The 21,692-nt window shown below is 32.1% G+C and overlaps 1 protein-coding gene across 1 annotated transcript in view; it reads right to left on the bottom strand.

Annotated features, from left to right (window-relative positions):
• Positions 1–12,799: 12,799 nt before the first annotated feature.
• The window catches only part of Smp_018670 (putative 4.1 G protein), a gene marked incomplete at both ends in the record, with an annotated part of 25,749 nt that continues 16,856 nt past the window's right edge, over positions 12,800–21,692 (bottom strand). The window contains 2 exons of the mRNA XM_018798907.1: positions 12,800–12,924; positions 15,368–15,465. Coding sequence (XP_018650750.1) covers positions 12,800–12,924; positions 15,368–15,465 — 223 coding nt within the window. The remainder of the gene's footprint in view (positions 12,925–15,367; positions 15,466–21,692) is intronic.

The raw sequence follows: 21,692 nt of genomic DNA, 5'->3' as shown, positions 1-21,692 counted from the left end.
TAAGTAAACATACAAGACAATATGATGTTTTGTAATCTATGATATTAAGTAAGCAAATATCTGAATAGTTATCATAGAAAAATAGTTTGTTTCAATGATCAATGAGTCGATAAATATAGTTTAGTAATATCAGTTATCTAAGCTAAGTTGTTGTTTTGCTTTTTTTTAAAAAGTTCACCATAGAAGTGTTTATAATTTACATGGTCAATGATAGTAGTCATAAAAACCAATTTTGTTGTGAAGTGACAGTGATTATGATAATGTTTAATTTAACATTGATAATACTTAATGATTGAGAAATACAGGCGAGATTATAATTTATGGATGAGCCAATCAGAAGCGTTTAAGGGATTCAAGGTCACGGCGCCGATTTCAGTTACTGATGCTCATGTACGATCGGTTCACAAAGAATTTGAGGAGACCTGACAATTAAGCGGCTACAACAAATGAGACTACTAAGAAGTTCCTGTATTTGTAATTGCAGGTATTAAATGACTTGTAGACTTTGTGCAGACTACCGTGATGTTGTCCTTCGATGTAATATATATTGAAGGAAGACGTTTGCTAGAATAGGAACCTTTATTGCTCGATCCAGATTGAGACTAAGGCGTATTATAATTATTGCCGCAAACTGTATAATAAAAGCATCAGTAACATTGGCTGCAATGATTGCAGATGTTACTGAAGCTTCGACTGTTTAGTGATATGAGTATTGTAGGGACATATCCTTAATAAAAATGACAATCTTACACAACCGGAGTACACACAAACAATATTGAAGCCAAGTGGTCGAGACTGAGGGAGTTTTCGCGACCTTATAGCTCCAGAGACCAACTATTATGGAGCCATATGGATGAGTTCCCCCACCTTATGCATTACGATTTTGGGACCTTTGAACCTCTTTCTAACCTTGACAAGTTCTTGGATCATATAAAAGTGTATCCACTTTAATTATTTGGTTTTGTATAATATATTCTTACTCTGTGCTGACTGTTTCCTGATTGCCTAACATTTCTCAAGGTCACTTAAGATTCGTTCAAAGGTCGTCCATACATCATAGTCTCGCCGAAATACATTCTGAGGTGAAGTTATCTTGAAGACTATTAAATGGGTGTTTATTTGTTTGGATAAGATTCATAAATTTTAATTTTCTAGATAAAGAAACTGTTATAAACGGTAGGATACTTGTTATAACGCTAGGGTTTCTTGTTATAACAGTCCTTTCACTTTTTTACACGTATGTGTGACGTTAATATACCTTGGACGAATACCTACACTAGATTCCCTCCCAGTGTCTTTTCTACAGGACTTCAACACAACTCAAATCAAGAACACGAGATTAGCTTGACTAGAACGTCAATATATTTCAACACTAAAATCCGACACAATCCAAAAACAAGGAACAGTCAATCAATAATAATAAGGATTGGGGAATATATAACACATATAACACCTGTCACACTATCTACATGTTCTGACTCAGCAAAACAACCAATCATTGTCATTTTCGCCCACACATCAGAAACGAAACAAAACTTACGAAATCAAATAATATTAATGTTAATTCAAGAATGTAACAGATTGAGGTGCTGGGAGATTGAGACTGCAATTAAGTAGCTGTCTAATATCTCTTTCTTTTTAATTATTCTTCAGATCATATTAGTTTAAATATATAAATGTTTTTAAATTAAACTAGTCTGATCTTATTCACCTACATAAACAATATTCATAGGTATTAGGCAGGATATTAGTTTTGTTTTTAGAAAAAAAAGGAGATTTTGATCATGGTTTGTGATTCGCTTGTTGTTTCAAATTTCAGCTACCAATCAATCAAACATTGGTGAATATCTTATAAATCTAAGTGTTAGCGGCAGTTTTACTCAATAAATACGTTTTTGGTAATAATCACTATAAGTGAACACATGTACAAATAGTCATATATATATTGCATACTTCAAGCACAGACTACGTCTTGATAAAAGTTTCCATTTATAACGGCTTTGAACCAAAATCATAGACTTGAAGTTGACATCTTGTAAATCATGTATACCAAATAAAAGCATTAATTTCTTATTAATCCCTTATTTTTTTTGTTAAGAATCCTCTTTACAAACATATTTTCTAGCATCATCCTTCATGGTCGTAGAAAGTTGAATTCAAAACACTCAGGATACCGTTCTTGAACAGCTCCTCAACTTTTATCCTGTGACCTCGTCACAATTTTCCAGGAGTTGGTTAGGTAAACAAACTGTCCGTTAAGCCACCTCAGGTACAAGTGTATTTGATTCACTTGTCACTTATGATGAGACTATTCAAAATAAAAAAAACTACTGTTTAGTAAGTTGATTTGATTATATATGCCTAATATCATATCAGTCATGCTTAAGTACTCCACATTATCAGTCACTTTTTCAGTTGTTGCCACCGTGTTGGTTCTGTAAGATCAATTAAAACCAAGAATCATTTACAAAATATACGAAATTTCTAAACAGTAAGATATGAAGCCTGACTAAGCATATGATCATAAAGGAATATGGCTATTCTGGTAAGAAGTGTGGAATGACAGGCTGATATACACTTTTGCCTGATTCTGTATTGTTTATGAATAGTTGACTGACACTTAACAAGAGCGGTACAATGAAGGGTTTTTTTTAGTTATAGTTATTTTCCGTCTATATTATTGACATATGTTAGACAGATGTTGAAATAAAACAAAACTGTCTTATTGGTTTTTAGTTCAAACAGCAGAGTGTCTATGCTATATATCACAAATTATGAGTTACGAGTCATGAGTCACAGAACATATGTAAGTAAAATAAAAAAAAGGTTATGAGATCACCTCCATTCTCACTAGTTCCGAAGTTCATCATTACATAGACCATTAATAAAACTGAAAATATACATTTACTATAAAAAAATAGACGAAACCCAAAATAGTCTATAATCTGATAACGTTTTTAAAGAGTACAATTTATATTCCTAAAATGTATGCTTGGAAGCAATAGAGTTAAATGTGAGAGAAAAATTTCATACAGGATGATAATTCATACTGATGAATAAACAAAGAAAGAATTTATGCCGTGAACTTTCTTTATGTAAAACGTAAATGGACGTTCCAAAAACTTATGGATTATATACTGAATGTTATCGGATGATGGATTATACTTCGTAAAAGTAATCACTCATATAAGATTTCCGTTCAGTTCTTTATGAAATGTGACACATCGTATTATAGAAGGAATAGATAAATCGTATTTGCTTTGGTCAGTCATGTGGAACGTACAACCTGACATATGTGTACATCGATCAAAGTTACCTTACCACATTATAAGAACCAGATGAGATGATTCAGATAAAACCCAGAGTAGTAGGAGTAGTTGTAAAAGAAAGTCACAGAAAAAGAGTATGAAGAGATTCTAGAACCCAGGTTTGAAGAGGAAACAAAGAAATGAAATTACTTGTACAATTGCAAAAAATTCCAAGCCATTTTACTCAAAGTCCTTAATCACTGGTTATAGTGATCATAGAGGCCCCAACCATGCAATATACGCCTATTTACATGGCTCAATAGAACTGTCGTTGAATTCATGGACTAGTCCCATATCTTGAGTGGGGTGCTCATGGCTTTCTTCAAGAGAATTCTTACACTACAGAACACTGCCCATCGAAGTTGATAGTATTTAAACAAACATAGTGCCTTCAAACAAGAATTTCTCTAAAATTACGACAAAACAACTACCAATATCTTCGTGGATTGAAGACATTCACTCAATTTGACTGCACTTGGGTAAATACGATTACTAATCATTAAGCAATAGATAAGTATACAGAGTGTACTTTTAAGATAATAAAAATGTTCTGTTAGTGATAATAAAATATCACTTCTAATAATAGGGGAATATATCTTTACGCACTCATAACTTACTAAATACACAGGTGATAGCCTTGACAGATGACTATAGTAACTTATTAGTGATGATGAAATATTAGCTGAAGAACAAGTCATTTGTTAATACAGAATTTATATATTTCCTCATCAACATAAGTTTCTGTACAAACCATTCATAATTCATAAGTAAAACCCTCAACTCATAACAAATGCAAACCTATTAATATTTTTGGGTTAGAAATCGAAATTTCACAAGACCATAATTTACATTGTTGAGTGTAGATAATTCATTAGACATAACCAGTTCAACTAAACATTTACGCATAATGTACAATAACAAAGACGTCATAAGTAAATACGAATTCAATTGACTCACTTTAACTACATGACTTTTAACTCCATAATGATCCAGATAACGAACCACATTAAGGTATTCTAATTCAGCAGCTGCAGGTAAGAGGTTACTATTTAGAAAACAAATTACAGAGACAAAACCATGATGATAAAAAGGATGAATAACTATGAAATTTGGCATAAACAATTACTTTCATCTAAACATCCAGGATATATATTCAATTTGTCCCTAACTATCAAATAGCACTTTAAGTCAACTTATAAAATATGAGAAAAATATCAATAATTTGGCAAACTTCAATTATATAAAAAGAATATAAACATTATTGTAACTGTGGCTACAAAATAAATTCAGTTATATTTTATGAGTGTATGCACATTTGTGAGTTTATTGTAATGAGAGGACATAAATAGAAACAATCGTTAATAATTTATTGATTAAATTAATAATATAGACATAGGCAGAATTCTGAGTGAGAAAAAAGTTGTAGAAATAATAAGTAAAGCACTATTTCAAAGATCAAAATTATTCAGATTCATTTCCATGTGTATGTATACGACTAAGTAAATTCAGATATTGTTTAAATGAAATAGGAAAATTGTTTGGTTAGTAAATAATAGATTGAAGACAGTATTCGTTGTGGAATAATTAACATCAGTATAGGGTTGTGAAGGTTATCAAGTTTTTGATTGAAACCATGAATCAATCAATGTTAGACCGCCACTGAAAACCTGGAAGCATTAGACGACTGTTCCGTCTTAGTATGGGACTCCTCAGTAGTGCGCATCCACGACCCCACACGCGCGACTCGAACTTAGGACCCTCGGTCCAGCGCGCGAACGCTCCAACTCTAGACCACTGAGCCGACATCCAATGTTGTTACTGTCTAATTTAAACCAATCCACAATGCTCCGCGACCATCGTGTATTTTCTTCGGTAGGTAAGTGCCTAACACGACACGGATTAGGTCCACTGGTCACGGCTTTTCACTAGAAATCAAAGAATTACCTCTCGAAATTATTCAGTAGTGAGCACACGAAGTACCATTGAAAGGTAATGAGTATTGCAATCAGTTCTATGATAAACTTGATAAAGTTTTGATGAATAATATCAGAAGTATAACCGTAATCTACAGAGTAGTGATCGTGATATATCACGTATTGGCATGAGTTAGCGATGTTGATCATTTGAATTTCAACCCCGTAATATTAATAATATGAAGCTGATTTTCCAACTTAGAATGTCTTAATACCATAGAGTGCGAACTGATAAAAAGTATTAGACTAAGACAAACTGGTTATTCGTCAATTCTCATGTTTTCAGCGTTTCTTAAAAAAATTCCAGTCAGCTACGAAAATGTTATTCAATGAACAGTAAACAACATTCTGTTTTGCAATTGATATGAAGATTGGTATATATATAAATGAGTATTTGTGCATTTCATTCAGTAGTTCAATACACTTTATCGCTCACTCTTATGTTGTCGCTCAAGTAGTCAGTTGGAGTGTTAGCACATAGTATCCCATGTATCAGTATCAGATTTAGGATACCACATGTCACAACAGTAATGTAAAATAAAGTAAATAGTAGAGAAAAATTATTTTCATCCGACAAATTACTATTGAACTATGTTAAGTATCCGGACAAGTTATGAACTACTGCTTTTAATAGAGTGAAAATATGTTAAACAACTATCTATTGTACTATAATCTATAATATTTTTTTCATTGTATCTATTTGTACTGTTCATGAGGAGTTCACAATTCTGTTGAATTGAGAAAATTAATATTGTCTACAAATGATATCTTTTACTAGTTATCATTTCATAAGTTTCCATTTTTAAAAGCTGTATTTTATAACATTCTTCAATATTGATTTAATAATGTATTTATGCACGTATGCATGGAAAGTGATCTCACATGATGTGAAAAAGGGTAACGATATCTATTTTATCTTCATTATACATAGTTCTGTGAAATAATTTAGAATGATGTAAACATTAGAACCATAAAAAAGGAGAGAAGACATTGAACAATTGTTTGAATCTTCCGAAGACTGTGGATATGATTCAAACCGAGAAGTTTTTTGTACTACTACTCATTGTGATCAATGATGAGGGACTTAGCGGTTCACATAAACAACTTGAATCAATTTGTGATATAATTTCATATTCATCCAACAGATATAAGTTCATGATGATAGAAATTACATTGAAATTCTACAAAATTTTATTATTTTTTAAAAAAACTACTGTAGGAATTAAGCATAAGTAACGTAATTTCAAACTGAATAAAATTGTAATGATTACAAATACATACAATCAACTACCATTATTCCATATGTGATAAGTTGAATGTTGAGAATTCACGTTTAAAAGTGACTGTACATTTGTTTTAAAACATTTCTAATGTTGGTTTTTGGACAAATCCAGTTAGACTATCCATAGAGATATAAGTAATTCTAATAAGTAGAAGGGACAATCTACAAAACACATGTTCAGTGATTTTAATTTAAGACAATTTATCTAATCAACAAAAATTGGGAACATTACATTACACTTGACTACGAAGTATGACAGAATGTCAAAATATTTATAGGTTATTTTCAAGGGATCGTAAAATTTTATGTGTGTTCGGAAGCTCAACGAATAATCGTGATATATTTCTAACACAAACCATGTCTATAATATGTCGTCTATATACTAAATGTGGTCCAGTTCATTGGTAAATTGTTAGACTCATTCGCTTCTATACAAACTATTGCGGAGATTCTTGAATTCGGAGTTCTACATCAGTGGCTGACTTTAAGTAGACAATGAATGAAAGCCAGAAAGGACTGGACATCCACTTCAACCTAGTATGGGACTCCTCAGCACTACACACTCGGGACACCAAGAAAGATCAGACCTAGGATCTTCAGGGCTCGAAACAAATGCTTAAGCTTCAGACCACGGTCTAACTAAAGTCAAGCCATGATGTTCATCGTGGTGATTTGGTTTCTCTAAACAAGGTTTATAGACAAAAATAATATCATTCGTGTTATATTCCGTTTTATACGTTGATAACTTATGGTTGAAAGTTATTATCAAGTGGTAGATTTGCAATCTCAACCCAAGTACCAGGTACATGACTTCCAGCTTCACTTTGAGAGAGACCATTGATGACACTGTTTTTTAGCCTAAACCGAAGTAGGAGTGAACTTCAAATCTGTGGTTTGGTAGCTCAAAGACGAATACCTTAGGCACTGAGACAACTATTCAAGAACCCAAAAAATATTTCTATAAATTTTACCAAGTTATTTATTTGTATAAGTTGTTTGAATCTACTCATTGATGTTTAGGACTGCAATTCATCTGTCTCCTTTTGACATATGTGCGTCCAGTACGGACTGCCTCGACGTTATCATTAGGTCACAATCATTATAAGCAGAGTTGGAAGGTGGTTGACATGCTTGTGACCTAGTGGCAATAAAGAGGCAGTCCACATAGGATGCCTATATGTCAAAAGAGACTGATCGAATGCAGTCTGAAACATCAACGAGAGGATTCAAGCAACCAATAAGAATGAATTAAAGTTCGTCCTCATTACATAAGTCAGTGGTTATCTGGACTCGGTAGCTAAATGAACAACACAATGAGGTCTGAAGCGAACCGTACCAGAATCGAGTACCATAGAATACTTGAAGTTTAGGGTGTAGGCCAATGAATGTTTAAGATAAATATCATGTACTGTTATATATTTGTTGACCAATGAAATATTCTGCAGAAAACAGAATCGAACATAAGACGATACAGATTTAAGTCTACTGTTGAATGATCTTCAGATTTTGACCCATTTCAGTTGGTGAGAAAGTAGAATACATGAGTGTATGGACTATAGTGGAGAATCAAAGTATTTACAAACAATATATTGTTTTTTATATCATTTCAAATTTCAAAAAAACATATATTTAATACGAGATAACTTATATTCTTTTAAACTCATTCATGATCATGTCATTCCACTATTTAAAAGTTACTTTTATTCTTGGAAGTCTTATGTCTTGTACGCACTTGAATTTAAACACAATAATCAACATCCTGGTTTGATATGGTACAATAAACTCCATTCTAGGTTATACGTGCTCCGTGTTCTTGAAGTTGGTTCTTTCTTAGTTGGTTCGTAAGTATACTTCAGATTTACTACTCGACACTTATGTAAACATATTACTTTGATATATAAGAATAGATTATATCAACAAAGCAAATAACTGCGAGACAGAAATTAACTATACTTCAACATGATAAGTTAATTTTTTTTTCGAAAAAAAGGGATATAATTAGTTGGAAGACAACACATGCTCTTCACAAAAGAATCATTTAACATCTGGCAATTGAAAAGAAAATAAACGGAGACAAAATCAGATTTTTTTGTGTCAAGTATTTACTGTTGAATTCTATTTCATTTATACATATCTGGCAATTAATTTATTAGTCAAATGTAGAAAGGAATGTAAAACTATTTGGTGTTACAAACCTAGAAGTTTAGTCTAAAGCCAATAAATTTTCTGTACAAATAACGATATTTCTTACATAAAGTAAACTATAAGCAAAGTACGGTTTAAGGGACAAGACAAGTTTCTTAACGTATTTACTGAGTTTCTTCTGTAACATATCAGTGTGAACATTTATTGATATTCCTTCTTATAATTATGAGAACAAAAATTGTAGTAATTCAGTAAACAGTTCTGATGAGAAGTCGTATCTAGTGAAGTTTTGTTGCATACACTATAAGGTAAATATATGGCTACTATTCTTTATAGATAATACACTTCGGTACTTATATTACTTTAACATGAGAACTATTTTGCATTTTATTAATTCACTTTATTATCTCCAATCGGTTTTTCTAGAGTTATAATTGAAATCAGTGGTTTCAATGGATCAAAGGTAATATTGACTATCATTAACATTATCAGTTGGTTCAACATTTTAGAAGCGTCATAAACCTCTTGTTACTGAGAATAGTGATTTGCAAATTACAAAACCAGCTGAATCTTCTTTTGCATTGAAATGTGGGGTATCAAATTTTGTATTAATTTGTATGACATCAATTTGAATGCAATGATTAATAGTATATCAGAATAATGTTATACACTTATGTAACACACTTCTTCGTATCAAAATTTCACCTCTGTTTATCCAATCAATCAATATATATATGTACGATATAAATTTTATGACATTAGTTGACCTTAGAAAAATAAATTCAATAATAAAACAAATTAAACAACAATAAAACTTATTCACCTCACATGAACAAAACATAAACATACAATGGATAATATAGTTATTTTGGAAAAAACGAAATCCTCGAAAAAAAAGGAGAAATATATCAGGTTATCGATTATTTCCACTCATACTACTATTATTACTACTAATAACATCATTGTTAATAATGAAAGCAAAACAATTTCAAAATGTTGAGTAAACAATATATATTTATTATGGTTCATATAGTGAACGGACATAAGATGTATATTTTTAAGGAAGACGCCCAAAAATATCTATCTAGTTCATATTATTGGAAGTAAACATTTCATTAATGGGTGTGCATAATGTCTATTATTATCATCACTATTGTTATTGTTGCCAATGATGATTGAATTTACTTCCAAATAAACATATGCTTACAAGTTAAAAGAAGGTAACATGATATACTACTCATATGAGTGATATCCAAATAAACTTATATAAATACAAACATAGTTTTAATTGAAAGTAGTTTTTGTCAGGGATTAATCTTAAAAGTAGTATCAATGAAACCAAGAAGCATTGGACAGCTAAGTCCCATATTGGAAAGAAACAACTGTCCAATGAACCCTTGTTTTCATGGTTCTACAGCTGATGTTAATCCGCGACAAAACTACTATTACGTTGATGACAACAGTCAAGAAAAATTTTGTATTGTAGACAAATTCACCGTAATAATACAGCATATGTATAAGTATATAGACATAAGAGTTTAAAGCAAAACTGCTACGATACCAATTCAATTAAAATAGTCATATGTACGCAACTGTCTCGATGATGTGTGGTGTAAAGATATGTTCGTTACAGAGGTTACATCTATACACATACATACAACAACAATCTCAGATGATCTTTTCATAATCACACTTTATTTTGGATGAAATGTTCTGATCACATAAATCAATTATATGAATTGTTCTAAGTAAAATATACAGATATATTTTCAAAATTTGGTGAAAAATTACCATAATCTTCAGAAAAATTTAAAAAAATAATTTAAGTAGTTTATTGTTTCACTACTAATACTTCTTCCAGTGAGCACAATGTAATTCATGTGGTGTGATTTCTTTTATAAAGAATTTTTATTACTAAAAAAGTTGGTGGAAAGACTTGGTTATGATAATGTAGATTTTGCTGTTTAAAAAATGGGAAACTTCGATAAATTAGTGAGGGTGAATATGGAACACTGAAGTTGAGAGTGTAACAGATGAAATCAACCTATGCGTAGTAAAAGCTTGAGTGAGATACACTAATGTGGATTATCTTTGATATCGTGCACAAATTTATTCTACTTTTAAAGGACTGATTGTATTTCACATCGGTGTGAATATCTCTACTATATATTTGAAAAATCCAGCTTCTCAGAGTGGAAAGTTTCCAGTAATTCGCTATATTTTATTATCGTTATCTCCATAGGTGTGATTATACCCAATGGTTACACTATGTAAGTAATGTGAAAGTTCAAAACTGTATTTTGTAGCAAAGTAAAAGTGATAGACCTATCTGTGTTGTTTTCAAGAAACACCGGCTTCAGTATCTTAGGTGGAATCTAAACGTACATCTCTGCAGTTCACAAATCACATATTTACCAACTGTGGTAGTAACTGAAAAGAACAGAATGGTGGCCAGTTTAATACATGCCGTCGGTAAATCAAAAACGGTTATACTCGTAGCAAAACCTAGAGCATATAGGTTTCATCTTTTGTAAAGGGAGGGCAAGACTTGTTGAATGTTGAGGGTTCCAAAAGTAGAACAAAATATCTATGTAATAGCCCCTTGATTGACAATGTATTCAATGAGTAAGACAATCCAAGTTATTAAATAATGGGCTTGATGTGTTTTCCATCGAGATAAATTCCTGACTTCATTAGCTCATTTATATTTTATCTAAACAAAAAAATTATGATACTACAGTAGGACAGACAATAAATACCTGAATCATACTTACGGTAAACATTGAAGGTATTTAATCGTCACAGTATAATTAGTTATACTCGCATTTATTTAAGTAGAAAAAAACAAAGAATGAAAATGCTAAGAGGGTATCTCATCTTACAAATCAATAATTTAAATAACTATGGTTAGTCTCTTATTTGGCCCTAATATGAACGCTTTAAAAAATTCTCAAAAGGGTGCTAAGAAACTACTGATAATTAACTAAACAGCTCTTTATTGTTTTAAGATGGCGTGGTGAAATCGAATCAATGGGACAATGAAGGATTCAGTATGCAATCCGAATTGCTTCACTTCATTTAAGAAATAAATCAGTTATTACTCTGGAGATGGATAGAACATACATTGCGGAAATCATCAGAACGAATCTCGAGGTAATCCCTAACTTGGAATCCTGAAGGGAAAAGGAAAAGATGAAGTCAAGGAACGTACTGCGTCGAGAATAGAAAACAAACGTCAAAGGAATGAACAGCATTTGGAAACAACTAGAAAGGGTTGCCATGACAGAGTTTGATGAAGAATCTTGTTAGGGGGGCTATGCTCCTCCACGAGGATATCAGGAGTAAGTAAGTAAAAGTGAACATTAAAAAGACCTGGTAGGTTTGGAGTACTTAACTACAGTTGCTTGTTTTAATAGGATCTTAAATCGTTAGTAATCGGACTTCGAAAAACATAGAATTACTATTCTGATTATGTTTCCTAGAGTACAGAGACGTACTCAAAATTATAATAGTCAATACAAACTATTAGGGTGAAACATAAACGTTCGCTTATAGTGAGAGCAAATGTGACATAAACAGTCAAATCTCGTCACAATAATAGTCGACCGAAATTTGAAATGAAATAAAAATGGTGATGTATAAAGAAATTAATCTAAAGTTTTCAACAATTTTAATACGGTTTATACTCGAAAATCCCAAGGAAATTGAATCAAATTTATTCTCAAAGATACGATTTCTAATAGCTACTTGGTTATTATCAATCACTGGTGATAATTCTTTCAGATTGTCACCTTTAATTGAAGTAGTCATGAAAAAATTACTTTACGGAGATCTTGTAGACTGGAAGCGAACTTTACATGAGGATGAAAACAAGAAAGCCAGTCAAAACTATACCAAAGAGGACGCAATACCTTAACCAGAAAATGAATATCAGGTAAATATTATTTTGTCTCCTTAGTGGGTGTATTCGTTTTTTAAAGTATTATTGATCTTTTAACTACACTTAAAATGGAACCAACGCCCAAATTGTGGGAACTTTATATATATATATATATATATATATATATATATATATATATATAACCTCTATTTTACCTGGATTTGCGATGCCATTCAGATGCTTGTGCTTCAAAGTCGGCATTTTGGTTTTGTACAAAACGGAATTGATTTACATAACCCGGTCGACATTCTTCAGCAGTGTAGTCACCTAATTCAGCTATAGGCAGTGAGATTAAAAAAAGATAATGTTAAAAATGAAAAACCGTTTTGGCAATAAAACCGACACAAAATTTAATATTCTACTATCAGTATATTTACGGAAGTCCCGATTCACTAATCGCGTAGTATGTAGAATGTTGTTTGCATGATAACTTTGGTTTAAGTCAGTAATACAAAGACAACTTTTAGTAAATCAATATTATGACTTCTTAAATAACGAGTATGAAGCTCTGGAACTAAAGTCACTATCAGTCGTAATTTGTTAGCAGTGAACATCTTAAGTCTTTAAAGGACTAGTGTTCTTCGTTTGGTATAGATTCAAGCTACCTAGTGTTATATTCAGAGACATTACCATTGGCTATTTAGAGGGATACGAATTTCCATCCGCACTAAATGATGGTTTAGTAATAGTCAGTGTCATGCTGTCTAATCCTCAGTAGCAATCACATTTTGTTGATCCTATCAAATGAAGTGAAATATTGACTCAGTTACTACTAGTATGTTTTAGTTTATTTAAAGGATTACCAAAAGTTTGTATTCACTCATTAATGATCAGCTTAGAACCTGGTACATATGTGTTAGCCAAAGTTTTCATACCATATTTGCACAACAAAATGAATTCAAAAAAGCTAATAATTAAGTAATCAAAGTGATGGACCAAGAAAGATATTGAGAAAGACTGAAAATTGAGAATATGGGTAGGAAAGAAAGTGGAAAATTGTGTATTAAGAAATATTGGAACTAAAAATATTGAGAGGAAGATAGAGAATGACTGCATCCTTACCAGTGTCCGATGCTGAGTTATATCGCTTAAAGTCTCCGGCAACTGATCACGATTATCGAGTATATCCTAGCCGGGCAGTAGCATTTATTAACATGGCACGAACCAACAGTTATTTACTTCATGGACTGGTTTGGCCGATCCCGCCTTTCTTCGAACCTACTCCTATATCGGTAAACATCACCCGACCTGGTAGGTATCCATTAGAAGTACATAATACATGTCCTAATCACCTCAGTCGATGAATATTCACTACCTCTCTAACGGATTTGCTATTTTCATCAATTATTCTATGTCCAGCTTCAACACTTATCGATCAATCGATCAACAAAACGCGAATGCTTCGAAGACATTAATTATCAAGCACCTGCAGCCTAATCAAGTTATCTGTTTTAAAAGTCCATGTTTCACAGACATAAAGTAGTATCAAACGGAATTCTATAAAGTAAACATGCCCTTTGGTTGGGAAATGGACATTTTGCCTACATCACAAGTGACGTAAGTTGAAAAAAAAACCAACCTAACCTTCTAAATCCGTGCTGAATTGATAAGGCTTTCAAAATAAGTGTAGTTAACTCATTCAAATCAAAAACGAAATTACTTTCGCAAGGTTTTAATTAGAATCATCAAATTACATTACAATCAAATAAAATCAAAGCTTTCAATTCCGAAAACGACATGAGTTTCGTATTCTCTGTATTTATGTTAACTTATATACAAACCAACTGATTCACTGCCTTGAATCTGTTTGAAAAGCATTCGAACTCATTCAAAAATCTCTATTGCATTCTTATTTATCAATATTATACTTCAATTAAGATACCTTAGAGTGAGCTCTATATGAATTTGTCGATTAAAACAGTTTCGGTTTGAATATGTATAATTGTTTTTAAGTAACGTGAAATGAACTACACAAAAAAAAATACCACGAAAATAATCCTAAATAAGATTAGAAATGAGATCTATTGAGAAGAGCTTTGAAACAGATCAAAACCAATATTCAATAGCAATAAATTGTAATTAGTTTTTCTAGACAAAATATTAATCTATCGAAAAAGGATTATCTTCGAACTTTTACGAGCACCTTAAAGTAAGAGTCATTTTCTCTTTTCAATGGAAAATTTCACATTGTAAACGTAATAAGAAGTAAAATACAGTGTAAATATCCAATAAAACACTACCCCTAATTGATTATCTACTCTGCATTAAAAACACGTACAAACTTTTCAGCAAAAATATGAATGTGAGATTTCATTAAAAGAAAAAAGCCTTGCGTCGCTGAGTAACTATAAAGACACATGCATTTGTAATGAGGAAATAGATGAGCGTGAACTGGTTAGTTGTAATCTATTAGTTTTGATCAATTAAAGCTTGTTTTGTGATATCACACTCTCCTGGATGCTGACATTAAAATTCATATCAATCTAAATAACTTGAATAAATATATCTTTAACAATTAATGTTCGAACCATAAAACTGTCAAAAGATAGACAATCATCAACTATATATTTATGTAAGTGTAAGTGAATAAGCAATGTGAATATGACAGCATACATACAAATATCTTCCATCAACTATTCTCACAATATTTAAGACAAGACTTATCTCTCTGTTAAATGTATCTGTAATGAAGTCAGTAATAAAGTAACAAATTACTTACATTGCAAGGCTAATCCAGCTAACTGAGTGGCGATTGATTTGGAAACAGGAAGATGACCATCTAAAATATCTTTACGTATTTGTAAGAAGAATTGATATCTGAAAGGTAGACGGAAAAAGGAAAAAATAATCTATACATGCAAGCATTTTAGAGAATTAAATCAAACTAAATACGATTGACAAGACAGAAAAAACTACGAGTCATTAGGTTTTGGCTGTTACTTAGGTTTATTTATTGTGTTGGCTAAGATACCTAAAGATAATTATGTTGATTCCTTTTACGGTCGTAAGGCGTAAACATCTTTTTAGTGATCAGTCTATTTTAATCCTTCATCAACCCTCAAATACACTAAAACATTTTCCAGAAACATCTATGTGACCTGATTAAATGTAAGTCTAGAAACGATAGAATAAGTACAAATATGTCCATACACTAGACATAACTCTGGTAATGAGAGAATCATTTCACATTTTTATCACATATAAAGGTGTTTTCATACTGTGATAATTATATTTTAACAGAAGGATTATTTTTATTTACATCTACCTGTATGATTATGAATGAAATAGTAAAGATTTATTAAATTTCCGATTCAGTATATCTGATTAGTTTAAAATTAGTTGTTTTTTGCAAAATCAATATATCATTTAATATGCTACTGAAAACAGAGCAGTATTCACTAAATTGAAGTTGACGGATTTTGGTTCTGATTTTCCGAAAATTTCTTACGCATATCAATCTATAAAAGTTAACTTCGATTGACCCAGAGATACCATAGGTCACATTGTTGAAACATTATATGACTGATGATTAGCTTACAGAATATGTACAAGATTTCCGTTGTCATATCGATTAGTCTTGTTCCATTTAGTTGACTTATCAGAAAATATCTTGCGTAGATGACTTCATATATAAATTTCAGATAGGAAACTGAAAAGCATTATAAGCTTCATGGTTTCATCAGTTTCATTGTTCTTATAAACACTTTTTACGCAAAATAATGATGTATTCTTGTAATGAACGAATATTTCTGCCATCATTCCTGATTTTTAATAGTAGTTGGTTTTTGAATTTTCCATCGAAGTCACTTAATTTTATTCAATACTTCCTTCTCAAGACAGGGATGTTGTTTACAAAAATTAGAGGACGAGAAGTGAATGTCCAGAGTTTATAGCAAGTTGGTGGGTACAGATAATCCACCTATGGAAGTTTGAAAACCCTGATTCCAAACCAATGGTGAACGTGGGTTCCAGGATTCTGAAGGAACAAATGGCGTAATAACCTGTTCTTGGTCACTCGCTACCATAGGATCTTATCTTCTTACGTTGTTTCCCTGACTAGTGGATTTGATCCTTAAGTCAAAGATTTGGGCAGTAGTTTTCTAAGAAAATCATTTGTCTCGGTCTGGGCACCCGAACAGTCCCACACAGAAATTAAATGATAACTACTCTATAAACGCATATATATTTTGGTCCCTCTTTGTATCAATGTTGAAATAATAATAATAATAATAACAATAATGATAATATTATTATATTTCAATGATTGACAGGTCCAACTATACAAATGTATTTATAAGCTTCCTATTCTAAACTGAGTGAAATACAATAAAACAGACATGAAATATGAAATTCCACCTCATTTTTATTGAAAAAACTTATTAAAAATGTTTAAATTGCATTGTGTTTATGACAGATAGATTTGCTTGCTAATATGATCGATATTGTGAATATACGTACGTACAGTTGTATGCTGTTTAGTAGAATCTCTAGTTAGAAACCTATCCAGAGGATTATTAGTGATACAGAGGACCGAAATCGAACATTGACAAGATTCATAGGACAAGATGAGAGTGATTTGACTAGTTGAAAGTGAATCACTACACTTCGATTTTGTATCGAATCAAGAGCGTTCTATGGTTTCAAGGAATTCTAGGTGTTATCTATTTGTGATGAAAAAATAACCTTTCACTTATATAGTAATCAAGTAGAACAATCTAAATGAATATTGTTATTGTGTTTAAAACTATCATAATAATACAATACAATATCAAACTGCATACATCGAACTCTAGTTCTTGATTGTTTTATTGAAGGCCTAGACTTAATGGGATTAGTTCTACTTCGTTATATTATTTCAAATTCACAGTTATCATTATGATGTACATTATTACACTAATTATTATTAGTAATAATAGATTAAAAAACGCGTACAAAATGGTAACCTCAATGGAAATCGGCACAATTCAACATTTGTTTTTAGTAAGTATTGATGTGAAAGTAATCATAATTCTGTTTATTTAATCTCATACTGTTTAAAATACAATTAGCGTGTGATGATTACATGTATATCATATACAAATGGATAATGTATAAAAATGTGAATCACAATGTTTTGTTAAGCTTACATAATGACATAATATAAGAAAAAATAGAGTTGAACAGAACACACCGATAATGAGTTTAATCAATTCTTTGTAAAAAAAGAAAATGAAATGAGTAAAATATATATTTGTCTCATTAAAGCGACAAATCAATCTGTTTACAAACTGATAATTATTAAACCAACCATTTATATAGTAAGAAATATTTGGGTAATTTTAAATTTTATTTTAAAGTAATTTGATAGTAGTTAGTTGTCATTTATGTTTTCTTTGAAATGAATCAGATTATTCTTCAACAGAAAAATGCTCTTTTCCAGGATCATGATTTACTCAGTTGGTGTAACGGACTAATCTTGGCTAGACAATCACTGAGAACCTGGATGCCCTGGACAGCCATTTCTTCCTAGTATAGAATTTCTTAGGAGTGCGCATTATGAACCTGAATGCGAGAAACGAACAAAGAACCCTTGGTCTCACGTGAGAGCGCTTGACCTCGAGATCATTGAGCCGGTATCTAAAGATGTTAACGCCTATTTGTAATCAACCAACCAATAATCTTTAGCAACCCTGCATTCATTGCCTGCGGTGCATAACTGTCTTACACATGATATTGATTGAACTATATTGGTCACGACTTACCAAATATAACTCCAGGAGTTACATTCTGAAGCTAGTCACTAGTGTGCAAATGATTGTCATTAGTATAGAGAATTTGTGGAGATTGTAGTATTTTTACAGTTTGAGTCATTATGTGCACTACTGAGGAGTCCCATACTAGGATGAAACGCCCGTTTAATTCTTCCAGGTTTTAAGTGGTAGTTTAGCTAAAATCAGTTCATGATTCCAATTGTAAAAATAGTACAATCTCCAGAAATTCTTCATACTATTTGTGACTTAGTAAAAAATGGTAGAGTTATTTAATTTTAAAGTAGATATTTTTTGTAGGCTTTTCTGGACAGAAACACTATGAAGTCGTAAATGAGACAATACAAACATTTTAAGGATAACTAACTGTCGTAACACATGAACCAACTTTTAAATTCACAGTTTGAATTATTCGAAGTAATGATTATGAATTCGGCTATACAGAAACGTGTATTTGGATTGTATTACTTGAAAGCTTAGAAGTAAGAGAAAGTTGTTGATCAGTAATCTTATTTGATGAAAGTAGTTTTTACATTTTGCATAGAAATATAAATTTATTAGGTTAAAAGTATATTTATGCAGATACAACTCAGATAACGAAATGAAACTTCAATATATTAAAGTCAAATGTGAGTGTAATTACTTTCTGTTGGGAATAAGGTTCGGACGAGGACCGGTGCTTTCAACGTGGTATGGTCGCCGGTCAAAGGAGAAGAGGAAGACCAAAGGACACACTACGCCGAGAAACAGAGACAGACATGAGAACAATGAACAAAAGTTGGATAGAACTAGAAAGGAAGGCCCAGGACAGAGTGGGTTGGAGAATGCTGGTGGGCGGCCTATGCTCCATTGGGAGTAACAGACGTAAGTAAGTAAGGGAATAAGGTTGTTTTATATCACAAGACTGGGGTTCGAATTCCAATTAATAAATTCCATGTGAATTAAATTTACGGTAAAGTAATGTAACAGTAGAACACAACTAATCAGTTATGTTAAAAATCACGAAGAATATTCAATATCTACAATTTATATGTAATACGTAACAGGAAAACAATATTTCTAACAAAAACAGTTTGAAATCATTTGTATTTCGGTTTATCAATTGATTGAGAAAATATAATTTATAGACGAATTGTCTCAGCGCTTAAGTAAACAAATGCACCTACATTTGATATCTTTGTGTTATCTGGAATATTAGCAAATAAAGTGATTTACTCATGAACAAAGCAGAGACTAGCATAAAAAAGGACAGTTTTAATGATAAATTGCTAAGAAATTATTTGAATAAATTTTAATGAATACAAATTAATAGAAGAGAATGGTATTGACCAATCTCAGCTAGCCTTTTAAACTCAGTATCATCAGGTTTCATATTTATGAGATCTTAAAACACCATAACTACGAACTGTTCATTAATCAATAAAGTTGTGTTATCAAGGCCTTTTAGTTAAAGTACCTATTAGATTGACGGTGTACATATGTAAATCAGTATAACTTACGATGTACACCAGCTTGCAATAGACTTGATAGCAAAGTAATATATGGGTGTATATATTTTAAATCATAAGATGCCATCACTTTAATTAAGCTGTATTAGCCAATTTACAAATGAAAAAGAAAGCGATTTGACGATAAACAAGTCTAGGTACTCCATGACGGCTAATTGAATTTTATTTTGAACTTATCTGTGTCAAGAAATCTTTTGATATAATGAATTTATTGCACAGAAGAAGAATAAATATGTATTTGGAAAGTATTTAAAAAGTGACCAGGATAGAATTTATTTGGCATTCGGTTGATGCTTCATTCATGTTGAGAGACAGAGGACGTTATAGATTGTGGCTGATGCAAGTCCGTAAAGAAGACAATTTCCTAGGGAATTTGATTCATATAAGCTGCCAGACGCAAATTTGGCTTGACAGTTTACATGCAAATATACTTGGCTTGACATTAATTTGAAAGTCCAGAAATAGTTGCCATCATGAAATTCCGTTTACAAATTCAGCTACTGAAAACCGTGTGTTACTTTTAATAAGAATAATGAAAAGGTTGAGAGACGCAACATTAGAGAAATATGTATTCCAAAACTTTATTGGTTCATAGTCAGTATTCTTGAGTTTCAAAACAAACTATTTTAATATAGACACGAAACACGTGAACTGTATTTCATACGATATCTTTCAATTGCTACTAACCATAATGTCTTTGTAATTCACTAATAAACTACAAGTTTATGTATAGATCGCCCCCAAATGCCCTGTTACGGCCGAGAGTGAAAAGAGCCCGCTCTCCCTCTAAGAATGCTCTCACATGGCCACGCGTATACAGCCTCTGCCAAAGAAGTCCTACTCACTGCCTCCTCGCAACATTACTGTTGTTTACGAAATTGAGAGGACGAAAAGCGAATGTCCGGCGCTTTAACCGGGTTGGTGGACACGGAAAGTTCACCTAGGGAAGTTGGATAACCCTGATTCCAAACCAATGGTGCACATGGGTTCCAGGATCCCGAAGGAACAAATGGCGTATGAACATATTGTTGGCCACTGGCTACCATGGGACTGCATCTCCTCACGATGCTCCACTGCCTTGTGGACTAGACCTTCAGGTCAAAGGCTCCGGGTGTGGCCCCCTGAGAAGACCACCTGCTTCAGTTTGAGCACCTGGGCAGTATCACAGCCCTCACACAAATCAAATGAGACTTGTGTGGCGCATATGTATCTGGTGCCCCTTTGTATCAATATTTATGTGTTTAAATAAATAAATAAATATGTATTGGATCTTAAATTCTCGTTTTTGTCGACTGTAAGACCCAGTAATACCATATACCTGTTCAGACCGAATAATATAGAATGAAGTTCAAAAACAATCCGCTGTATAGATGAAAATCAAAAACTTTTCTTACAAAACCATTATTCCACAACTATTAACTTACACCTGAAATTCTGTTTGTTCTCCACTTTCTAACTATACTACTACTGTAGTGAGAGAAACTTTTGTTGCAGAACAATCGATAGTATTTGAACACGAAATCACAAAATCTCTTAGTAAAATCTGAGGATCATACAGTAAATACGTCACTGCAAATTATCAGTCGATTGTGTCAAACATGACTGTTCATTCTGCAAATAACGGTCAATCGTCTCACACTACACTGTTCCTTCATTTGCATACCAATCGCTCTCTGCTCCCTTTTTTATCTTCTCCATCTTCTTGTCCTTCTGCTGCCAGAAATTCTATTTTTGACCAACGTTATCAACTACTTATGTTGATACAAGTATTACATTCCACGCAACTGAG

The sequence above is a fragment of the Schistosoma mansoni genome, chromosome 3 (genome assembly GCF_000237925.1).
Source record: "Schistosoma mansoni strain Puerto Rico chromosome 3, complete genome".
Lineage (NCBI taxonomy): Eukaryota > Metazoa > Platyhelminthes > Trematoda > Strigeidida > Schistosomatidae > Schistosoma > Schistosoma mansoni.
This window is presented reverse-complemented; position numbering and strand designations above follow the sequence as displayed.